Source organism: Loa loa (assembly GCF_000183805.2).
Source record: "Loa loa unplaced genomic scaffold supercont3.16, whole genome shotgun sequence".
NCBI classification, from domain to species: domain Eukaryota; kingdom Metazoa; phylum Nematoda; class Chromadorea; order Rhabditida; family Onchocercidae; genus Loa; species Loa loa.
The window spans coordinates 291,584-303,650 of NW_018108196.1; the positions used below are offsets into that span (position 1 = coordinate 291,584).

The 12,067-nt window shown below is 33.8% G+C and overlaps 2 protein-coding genes across 2 annotated transcripts in view; both read left to right on the forward strand.

Moving 5' to 3' along the window:
* Positions 1–64: 64 nt before the first annotated feature.
* On the forward strand, positions 65–4,404 carry LOAG_16741 (laminin subunit gamma-1; the record flags this gene model as incomplete). The annotated part of the gene is made up of 6 exons (XM_020449395.1): positions 65–268; positions 580–703; positions 2,802–2,960; positions 3,059–3,224; positions 3,622–3,854; positions 4,196–4,404. The coding sequence occupies 6 exons, from the start codon at positions 65–67 to the stop codon at positions 4,402–4,404; spliced, it is 1,095 nt and encodes a 364-aa protein (XP_020307086.1).
* Positions 4,405–5,847: 1,443 nt separating this feature from the next.
* The window catches only part of LOAG_16742 (hypothetical protein), a gene marked incomplete at both ends in the record, with an annotated part of 8,543 nt that continues 2,323 nt past the window's right edge, over positions 5,848–12,067 (forward strand). The window contains 8 exons of the mRNA XM_020449396.1: positions 5,848–6,038; positions 6,368–6,477; positions 7,172–7,282; positions 7,727–7,816; positions 8,000–8,258; positions 9,067–9,181; positions 9,503–9,664; positions 10,568–10,715. Of these exons, the coding sequence (XP_020307087.1) occupies positions 5,848–6,038; positions 6,368–6,477; positions 7,172–7,282; positions 7,727–7,816; positions 8,000–8,258; positions 9,067–9,181; positions 9,503–9,664; positions 10,568–10,715 (1,186 nt within the window). The remainder of the gene's footprint in view (positions 6,039–6,367; positions 6,478–7,171; positions 7,283–7,726; positions 7,817–7,999; positions 8,259–9,066; positions 9,182–9,502; positions 9,665–10,567; positions 10,716–12,067) is intronic.

The window sequence follows — 12,067 nt, forward strand, 5'->3', positions numbered from 1 at the left end:
ACTCGTCGTTTTATGAGACTGGCCTGTCTGTCCGGATGTACCTTTCTAGTACGGATTTTTAGGGATGATATGCGCAACAGATGGTATCACATACCCTTCGGAGTGTCATATGCGCCAGGCTGCATGCCAGCAACAAAAATTTGTAATGATTGCTTTCCGCGGTTCCTGTGATAGTTGTTCGAATGGTCCTTGTCTTGATGGACAACAATGTGAGGATGGCATTTGCTCCTGCCCAAGCAGTTGTCCAAATGCTACCGAAAATAGTACGGTATGGTAAAGTTTTAAGTTCTCATTAATCTGAAGCGAAATACCGAAATCATGGAAAAGTAGTATCCAATTATATTTGAGTAATTAAATCTCCGGTAAGATTTCAATTATCTTCTCCCAATGACTAAGTTGATGGCATAGAGTAGAAAAGAATAAATGAAATGAAAGTATGAAAGTAACTGTGAAATTATTTGGGATGAAAGTGATGTTTAAGCAGCGCTTTGGTAATTTATTTTAAAGAGATTAAAATAATATCGTCTATGTTTTTTGGGTGAAATTTCAGGATTATATTTTATGCAAAAAACTTTGAAGGTATGTGGTAGTGACGGAATACTTTATCCATCGAAATGTCATTTGAAGATGACAATCTGTCACAAAGGTTTTGCAATATCCATCCAGCATCTCAGCAACTGTAAAGAGCCATTACGTCAAAATGGTTCGTTCATTTTCCTTTTTTTTTTCTTGAGGCACATATTTGCTTATTCACGTGAACCTTCAAGTAACAAGAATAATAATATTAAGGCAATAATTTAAATGAAATCTCTGCTGTACAATTTTCGAGAATCCATCACTACAAGAGTACTAGCTATTTTTGAATTGTAGCTGTTTATAGACATAAAATAATTAGTATTGCGTACTTGAGCAAAGTTCTGCAGCACTTCTTGCAATAATACACTGATCTAATTAAAGTTACATTTAATACAAATTGAGCGATTGATTCTTTGAATGAAATTTAATAGAAATAATTAACAACATATTCGATATGCTGATGATATCCTTAAAATAGCATCTACACTTTCTCTCCTCATTTCTTCTAGTTTTCCATTCATCTTTTTACCAGGTCCCTCTTCTACTAGTCTTTCTTCGAACTAACTTTACATGTAAACGTAACTCCTAATCTTTATAGCAAAGTGATTTAAAGTAGGAAGATCTGTACCCATTCAGATACACGTTACACCAAGGGAGTTATCACATGACAGAAATCGAGAAATACTGCCACTTCACCGATTCTTGGACGTTCCGGAAAAACCTTCCATACTTTACTAGAAATAGCCATGCTGAATTTACTTGTTCGCGATGGTTGCTGTTAGATTTGATAACAGAGATGATATTGGGTCGTGATGAATTAGTATGCTTCAGTCATATGACAACTATGAAAGGCGTTTATAAATGGCCCTTGATAAAACTAAGGGCAGAAGCAGCAGCAACAACAGCAAAAGCACAAGATCCTTCGAAAGCTAAAAAAGCTGATGGATTTGTTTTTAGCAAATAGAATAGCTGCCATGTATTAGTTATGTAAATCTGCGCATTTCGCACTGCTGATTGATGTCTTAGTGCTGAATGCTTGCTATGTTCTGATACGAAATGGTGTCATGTGAATGGGCGCTCATTGATTCGAATTGAAATGTTGGATTGCAAACCGTTTTAACGCTTCAACTACGTTGTTTTTAATTTGAGAAAAAAGGAAGTTTTTGAGGTGAAGAGAAACGATTCGATTAATTTAATTTGATATATTACCGGATTACAATGATTTCTGACCAAATCAAGTAATATTTACAAACCGCATTTGATGGGCTTAAGCTCAGCCATGATGAACATGGAGAACTTCAAATTATTTACGCTGTTTCTGACCTTTTTTTTCCCAAGTTTTCACTGGGAAGAATGGTAGTTGAGTGATTTGTTACAAAATTTCCATAAAGTAGCTTCTTTCCCTAGTTCGGCTGTTGTTTAGGTGATTTCTTGGCGATAATAACTGTGACAAACATAGTTGTTCCTTCGGTAGCATTTGTGTAATGCTCATTGAGAACCATCTATCCGATGTATGTTTGTGTAATTTCAATTGAAATCGCGGAATAATTGAAATCTCCGCAAGAAATGGTGTGGAAGCTGTTTGCTCCAACGTTAGAAATGTCTACAATGCAACATGATTCATGAAATTTGGCTTTCTGTAAACAATAAAAACCGATATATTTGTCATTATGATAGTAGTAGTAATACTATTGGCTGTTGGCACTATTTCTGTAGTAAGGTATTGAATCGAAACAGATCTTTTGTAGATTTCTTCCTTAATATTATACACTTCCACGATCCCTCTATATATCATACAACGTTTTCTGTGACATAATGACATGCTGCAACAAATTGACATCTGATTATTATAAAATTTTGTCTTCATATCTTTTTCTACATTTTCTTCCGCAAGCGCGCAATTTAACCAGAGGAAATGCGGTGGTAAAACGCAACATGATGGGAATCAGGACGATATATTTGGAAGTTACTCTTTCAGTTTCCTTAGCTCTTAATGTGAAATTGGATATACCTTTTAAAGTCTATCTACCACTAAATCAGCGGTGCTTTTTAAGTAGAACTTTAGGAAGAAGGAGTAGGAAAGTTGTATTGTAAAAGGGAAAAAAGAATTAAAAATTGATGCGCGCAAATTTATGCTTCGTTTTAGTTGTTACTGAACATTACTGAACACTTTATTCTATTCACTATATTCTTTGTTCGTTTTTACTGGTAAAGGAATTTTGCAGATGAATGCAGCTGCAACCGCATTGGATCCTACAGTAATGCGTGTGATAAACACGGACAGTGTCGATGCCTTCCTGGTGTGGGTGGCAAGAAATGTGATCATTGCGTGTCGGGTTTTTGGGGACTGCATCTGATAGCCCAAGGTGCTTTGGGATGTCAACGTAAGCCATTTTCTGGATCATCAAGAAATATAGACATTCTGGTTAAAATTATGATTCAGATACTACCTGTTTTATTTCTTGCTCAATTCATCTTCCAGCATGCGGATGTTCTGCATTTGGTTCCTCGCGCTTTGATTGCGAACAGTCATCTGGTCGTTGTCAATGCAAACCAGATTCATATGGTGTAAAATGTGACTCCTGTGGCTCGGATTCTATTTTAACTTCAAATGGTTGTTCGAAAAAGACAGAATTTCACGTCCCCAAGTAAGACAGTCTTTACTAATTGTAACTCAGCCGTACAAATCGTTTTTTTTTTTTTTTAAGGTAGAGGAATTATAAAATTCCAACTATTTAAAAATTAGAAGTAGTACTTACCTTGCTGATCTCAGTAAGTAGATTCTGAAGTTTTGTATAGTCTTTCTATTTACCAGTGTAATAAGACATGAAAGATTTTTTTTCTTAGTGACTATAATTTTAAGGAAATATATATATCATTAATTAATAGAAGTGATAAGAAATGTAATGAACTGGATCATGCAGGGTGCATTGAAAACTACATCATGTTGATTAACGATTGATATCCCTGATCCTGGGAAAGAGGGAATTTGGTAAGTACGATGAACAAGGATTAGGAATTATAATTCCGGATCATAATTTTAAGAGACTGCAACGAACTACGTTGTCACCATGGAGCTGTATGTGTGATTGCATTATCTGGAACGCCAGTTTGTAAGTGCTCCAAGCAATGTTCATTGGATCATCTTGGTGTAGTAGCTGAAATGACTGTCTGTGGATCTGATAATAATACTTATGGTAATATCTGCGAACTGCAGCAGTTTGCATGTATCCATCAACTGGATTTAGTTCCTTCGGTGCTTGGAATCTGTCCAAAAGGTGTTCTTTATCACCACTGTATTATAATGATTGATAGATTTCACGCTCTCAAATTCATAATAATTGTTTGTGGTACCGACGATGATAATAATGGTGATATCTGTTGTATTTTGTATATAGCTGTAAACTAGATCTGAGACGAGCAACGTTTTATAGCTATTGTGATTATGAGTGAGCATTATTATTATTTTCACAATGTGGTAAACAAAGAAATTGCCATAAATCATGCAGGAGTTGAGAGTTATTGATTATTGATTTAGATTTTCAGCATGTCCTGAGATAGCGGGAAATCTTATTAGTTGTAATATTCCACTTTTGCAAATTTTAAAAATATATTTCAGACATTAGTAACGATGATAGTGAGACGCAACGCCGTCGAGGGCGTAAATTAGATGTAACACCAATTCTGGGAAATCTGTGCGTAGATAATACCGACTGTCCAATTTTTAATGCATACTGTGGTGAATTGAATTTCTCGAGATTGAAGAGCTGCAAGTGTAGGGAAGGATTCTTTCCGTCCAAGGATTTGACATATTGTATACAAGGTTAGAAGGTCTTTTTCATCTCCTTTCCTGGGTAAATTGATTTTTGAAATAAATTTACATAAAGTTTGCTTTACTTCGAAATAACAACATGTAGCAGCAGTCTTTTTAACCTTTGTTAACACTTCATTTTTATCTTATTATTACATCAATGGAATACTTTCGAATTTCATGTCTCAGATCTCAAACTTAACATAGAACCTAGGAAGCAGTATCCTTTATTTATGGTTCTTCCTTCGGTAAGCGAAATTAATGTTAATTGCCAAAAAATTATGATATAATATCTGATATAGCGAACGTTATGTCATTGGTAGTTTTTTGAAATGTTTTCATAAATTATAATTTTTTAAGAAATAGACTTTAAATTTTAGGGATTTAAATTTCCGCGAAATAACACATTCTGAAAAGAGAGTGATACGATTTTTATATCGTTTAAGTGATTTTCATTATAGAAAAAAATAATAGTGACAAGAGCTCCTGGTTGTTGGATGGATCCTCCGGAATCCAAATTATTATCAGGAAATCGTTGAATCGCCTCTTTTCAGTTCAAATGCAGGTTTAGTGTTACGTTTTGGTAATTGATTACTGTTTTAATAAATAGAACTGGGGGTTACTTGCAAGGGAAATGTTGTAGGTGTCTTTTTTAGATATCGTTAAGAGATGTTTTACCGTTCAATTTATTACTAAGCTTAAAATGATTAGGTGCTTGAATAATTAATGTCAGTGGAAGAACCCTTTAGTACTGTACGAATTGTTACATTTCAGAAGATCCATCATTCAATCTTTATTGAATTCGTCTTCTAATTTCAATAATCTGATTTTATCAACAGGTTCAAGCGCACAATACTTCGGGAGTATTACTTTACAGTGATTTGAATAAAATGAATGGTTCCGTCCTTTTATCATTATCAGAATCTAAATTTATATTCAGGTATTTTTTTAGTTTCAACCAGCAGAAAGTTTTTAACGTATGTATTTTTGACTGCTATTGTAATGATGTATGCAACAAGAAAAACGTGAATGATTCGTTCTGTTTCCACGTTATACACGTCGTACACTATTTAGACTATCTGCTCGAGTTATTTACGTTTGTATTATTATTGATGAAGCGTACGTTTAACAATGAAGCGTTTAGGTATAAGAATAAGTTAAGTGTATAGCAACGGTGCTCAGTACATTTGAGTTTTTGTTTCAAATGAAAAGAAAAGTCTTACCCTGGAACATATCAACCGGTGGCTTTTGATTGTAGCAGTCATTCACCGCGGTCAAGCAACCACTCTTCTTTTTCATTATGATTTTTCATTGCTTAATTATGTGTTTACTGTACAAAAAAAAACCTGAATATAAAAAGTACTGTACAAATTACTGTACAAAGCGCTATTGTATGCTTATTAACATATTCGTATTTGTAAATGCATTTTAGTTTCTCGGTGAGTGGTGAAGTATTTGTTATGGAATGGAAATCACTGCTAGACATGAATCGCTCATACAGAGTCATAGTTAGTTTTTTGCGTAATCAAGTTTCATTGGCTATCGATGACTTGGTTCCAATGCTTTTGAGACTGCCACCCGCGGTTATTAGTTATCCAATTAAAATTGACGCACCTATATATTTGGGATACACACCGATGAAACTTCTCCGGTATGTCTTGTTCGTATCTTCAATTCAATGAGCTAAGAAGCTATATTAAAAATTAAATTAATGCTGGTTTTTTAATTGACAAAGATCATGCTGTGACTCACAAAACAAAGTAAAATGAATTGTTTCGTAATTTTTACGTACTTCTTGAAATTTATTAAGGATTTTTATCAGAGAAAACTTATTATTCAACCAGCTCTGACCAAAAACTTGAATTCTGAATTCGTTTGATAATTTTTTGCTCACTTTCCAACTTTTGAAGTGGTTTTTCACGTCATGACAATTGACAGAAAACTTTAACATAAATCTGAAAAACAAAATTTGCATTACAGCTCGCATTTAATGCCGATAACGTTAAACAATTTTACGGGTTGTCTATCGAATGTTTTTATTAATGAGCGCAAAATATCCAAAGCAGGCATGAAATTTTTGGGTAATATTGGTAAGATTTCTGTATTTGACTAGGTCAGAACTCACATAAATTTCATTTGTGTTGATTTCTTTCACTACGTCATTTCGATTTTCCTTCCTACAGCGATATTTTCTATTTTGCTGGACGTTGGATATTATCAAATTATTATTTGTTTGACTGACCTGGATAAATGAGAGGTATTTCGAAGTGTAACAATTTATCATGTGAAGACCCAAAATGATACCTCAGAATTTTTAAGTAAGCCAAGGAGTGATATGAGAAGGGATGAAGTTGAGATATTTTATACCACTATAATAATTGGCATCATAACAATATTTTGGGAGGTCCGTTCATCTAAACTTCCCTCAATATGATAATGTAATAACTGCTCTATCACTAAAAAGTGCAGTGGAACCAACTGCCAGGCGATATTGTCTTACCTATGCAACCTTGGAACACTGATGTATACAGCCTTTGTGTTTGCACAAAATTTACAATGTCTAGGATCTCCCGAAATAATAACTTCTGATAATCGGGATATAAATATATTTGTTTTACCAAACTGAGATCTCACTAAGTATAATAATGGAATAATAAAGTCATAAGTGAATGTTTCGCTGTGATGATATGATATCTTTTGTTCTGTGATATGTCCAAGTGTTAATTATTTTGAAGCTAGGAAGGACTAAATGTTAATTTCTTGCATTTAAAAACTTTCTTTCAGCTCACTGTTCACAAAGTATATGCATAAAAAGCTGCTTAAATGGCAGCTCATGCTTATTGGATGCGATGATTAATACTAAACCGATATGTCGCTGTATTCAACACTTTAATGGTTCTTCTGTTCACTGACATTTTGCTTCGACTAATCGTGGAATTATCAAATTTCCACTTATTTTTTACCACAATGAATTTTGAATTCGTATACAAATTCTCCTCTCCCTTTCATTATTACTTAAAAAAACAGAAACGCACTGTTGCAACGGGAAGTAATAATTGAAATATGCTTCTTTATATTACGAGCACTTAAATTCGTAATTTGTTTTTTATCAATTTGACAAAATAAAATACTCCTCTGCTGATCGACCGCTCGTCATCAGTAATATCCAACTTTTGTAAGAATTATTTCTTGAATATGAACTTATCAGAGTAAAAGAGTTAGAAATATTTGATTGAAATCGTGAACTCTTCCTTTCTTTGATCTCCCATCATCATTAAAAGTTTGTCCCGTTCATAGATTTTCAGTCAAGAATTAAGGTTTTAATTCTAAGAATTGCAGGTCAACTTTGTGAGCGGCAAATATGTGAATGTAATGAAATCTGTGGCGATAATTCATCTAACGCCAGAATAATCAGTGAAGAACGATTAAGTATGTTTAATTATAAAACTATTTAGAAATGAAAGTGAAATCACTGGACAGTAAGAGGAAGTTAGTCCAATATTAATTATATGGCTCGAAAAAAAAAAAAGGATGACATTAGGGGGAAATGAGTACTGCACTGCAAGTTGATTTTTCTTTTTTTTAAATCGATGGGTATGAGTTTTGTTGCAGCCATGAAATCGAATCAAGCGGTTCCACTGTTCGTTGGCGATGGTCTTCTGATGAAGGAAAAGTTAAGGATGGATTTTGAGGGAAAGCTAAAAGTAGAGGTATGGTTAAAAGCAATGGATTCAGATGGCCTGGTATTCTGCTTGGCTAATCTAGACACTGCAGCAGAGCAATATACAAAGGGCAATTTCGTAGCATTAGTGTTGGTCGCTTCACAACTGCATTTCTTCTGGAATCATGGTTCTGAGATCGTTTATAGCAGGTATTTTTATTGTAAAGTAATTTATCAATATTTTATTTTGGTATCATTATAAAACCATAATATACTCCCGAAGCTCACTGCTATGGGTTCTTCATTTCAAACCTGCTGAGAAACTGTCGATCAAGTTGGATTTTGAGTTCGAGAAAGAATGACAAAGGATTATTACTGCTAGATTATTGCTATTACCACTGTTAGAATTTTCAGTGTTTTTGTCAAAACTGTTAAAATGTATTAGCGCGGAAGGCTAGAAGGAATCTTCTAGCGAGTTCCATTCACTGCTCATTGATCTTTGTGGTGAAACATTCTTGACAGATATCGGTGGATGAGTCTCATTTAACTTAGCTTATTCTAATGATTAGCTTATACCCAGAGGGATTCATTCCATCATGAAATTAAGCTGCTGTTTATCATGGAATTGAGGGACTGCATTATTCGCAATTAATATGACTCGTTGAGTCTTAATAAGGCTATTTGTCTTGTCGAACACATTATTGAAAACAGAGTTTGAGAGAAAAAAAAAGAACAGGAAAAGGATTGGTAAGAAACAAGGACCGAAAAAAACAGAACAGTATTCAATAACTTTACTACTTGAATAAGATATTGCTGAACCATTGTTTTCGATTATTTGATATTCCGGATAATGCACCAGGTATTAGGAAAGGTATACCGGATATTAAGATAGATTAGTCTCAGATGCTTGATTTCAATAGTAATGTAGGTCCAGGTAAGTCTCGTCTCGTTAATTTACTTGTCAATTGAATTTCATAATTATCTTGTTCAACAGTTTTAACATTTTCTCATAATTCAGATCCAATGCATCAGTTTTAAATGATCGGTTCTATTCGATCCGCTTTGGGAAATATTCACGCAATGGTTCGCCTCAAATTGATAATGAGCAGGCTCAAACCCAGATCTCTCAAGTTGTTTGTTGATGCCTTCGTTTGTATTCTTTTCTTTAACAGTTAATTTTGGACCAAAGAATTGGGATTGTGTGATATGCAATACTTTTTTCCAAAATTAAAAATGAAATTCTGAAGTGTGTGGGTAGGTTTTTGACTAACTCTATTACAATCCACTATGGAGATCCGAAGCATCCGTATGTATCCATATGTAAAATATGCATTATCAAATGGCTACAAATTTAACCTGGAAACTGGGGGTCTTTAAAACCTGACTTACCTATCAGGATTCCATATAATGTAAATTAGGAATTATTGCTGAAAATGTTCACTAGTCATTGATAGTTTGGCTCTTCACGTTTGGACACTAGTGGTGCAGTAGCTTTCATTGGCGGTGTTCCAAACAAAACCATTTTACCGAGTGCAGTAGCAGAACTTGCGGTACCATTCCGAGGTGCAGTACAACGACTAGCTATTAATGGACATACATTTTCTGAACTTTTCAAGGTATGTTTGAAAAAATGTGCTTCGCAACATGATGCATATGTGTAGTATTTTCTACTGAAACTGAATCTGATCACTTTTTGTCGAGTTGATACAATGATATCACCTCTTCTGTCTTAAAAATTTCCTACCGAAGTTAGATTGAATAAAATAAAAAGTAACAAAGCAAGCTTTATTGTCGGTCTGGTCTACAATTTCTTGCGCAAAATGGTACAATCGTTCGTTTTAAAAATTATTGAAATATAGCAAAAAGATTTCCAACCAGTGTTTTCTTATTAATATATTTTTACTATTAAATTTTCAATTTTCAAGTCTTTTAGGGCTTTATACATTTTAAATCAGCTTTTATGGTTTAGGAGTTAGCCAGAAGTTAATGCTCATACTTCATGCTTTGTCATGAAGTGATGAAAACCTGAATTAAAGCCTAACCTGTCATTTTATAGAAATGGAAGTTAGACGTTTTGCTGGTCCATTATTGGTCTTATTGATTAGACAACGATATAATCAATGAATAGCCTATTTTTTAAATTATTGGGAAAGTGATAAAATTGCAAAACTTAGACTGTTATCATTTGAGTTTACTAATTCATTATAAGCTATGAAGGAAAGGTGATGCTTAAATTAACCGTAGTCAGTTTGAAAGAGTGCAAACCCAACATAAGCATCTCAATTTGTCCATGTAAATTACAAAAAGATAAATAGTATTTGGAACGACAGTATACTTTGATGAGCTCTTTGAATTTTATTAAATATTGGATACAAATATTGCAATTGCAGTACATCCTACCCGATATTTGAGGGAATTTTCAAAGTGATTTAGACGCTCTTTTGAGCTCAAAACTTATTCTTGCAGTTTGTGGATAATACTTTTGATTAAATGCTTTTCATTTCATAAGGTATTTGTAGGAATTTCAACAAATTGGTCGCGTGGTCTCATATGATGATGTTTCATGTTCTAATGCTAAGGGTGGAAATAGGAGCTGTATATGGAAGCTGGATAAACATGATTGTCAATGTCAAAATGAATACCAAACACCGGAATATATCCAGCAAGGTTGTTATCCTTTCCTGAACATGGCAAAAGAATAGTAACAGATGCTTGAAGGCGTGATGTGGCTATTTACTTCCTTGAAAGTAAACTTATGCCATCTACAAACTTTTTTTCGATTTTTCAAAAAAAGCCACTTTCAATTTGCAGTTTTTCGTTAAGTATTGCAGGATCACAGCTATATTTCTTTCTTCATGAATTCTTCGTTTTCTCTAGAAATTTTTAAAAATTTTGACCGAAACTTTTTGAAGTTCACATTTATTGGTTTCGATCAAATTTAACATTCGGATATTTACTGTCCTCTTTTTTCTACTAGTGCTAGAATTTCAGTTGTTGGAAAGTGCAGCCTTTTCTCTTCCATATTTAACTTCCTTTTATTCGTTTTGCTTTTCTTATAGTTTAGTAAGTTTATTGCAATTGATTTTGTGGGATGAAGGAACGAAAGTGTTAATTTGATTTTGAATAAAGTTTTTTTTGAATTTAACTTTAATTTATCCGTCAGTTTTCTTATTACTGCTTGGATGAAAGAAGTATCAAATATTCAAAGCATAAGTAGTTTGAAGGACAAAAAATCAATGCAAATATTTTGATTTCCCTTCAAATTTTAAAATTCAGTTGGTAAAATAAGAAAGGGACTAAAGATATCTTCATATTCAATTTTATTTTCGACGAATGATCATTTATTGATCACATTTAGCACTCGGTAATTCTTTGTCTTTTTTTCCTGCTAGTGCTGAAATTACGGTTGCCTGAAAATAATAATTCACTTACATATCTTACTTTCGAAGTTCTAGGCCTAACCTGGGCATTTGGGGCTCGCGAATGCGGCCCTCCGGCAAGTTTTTTTCTGTCCCCGGAGTGGCGGGAGAAGTCTGTTATCTCCCTCACCCCGCCCACCCCCCCATCCCCGTTCTTCCCTTGCGGGCAGCCTATCCGCCATTTGGCAGACACTGGAGGCTGCCCCTGATTGGCCATATATAAATTCAAACCAATTAATGTTTAGATCAATTTCCTTTATCTCTTCTTTTGATTTCAATTTCATTTCTTCATTTTATTTTCTTAGTATCTGACCATATATTGGCCATGTTTCTTTTCCCAGTTGTTTTATATAAAATGTTTCAGATGGATATATCCAATTTGATTTTTTTGAATATAATCTATCTTTGTATTTTTCCCAAATCTTAATCAATAATGCTCTTAGGTAGTCATTTCCTAACTTTTTATCTACTTACCTTTTGTCATACCATAAATAGACATGCCAGGCTAACCTTAAATCAAAAACTTTTCAATGTTAAAAATCCGTTAAATCTTTCAATCACAACTTCAACATTTCATTAATCCATTACAGTGCTTCATTT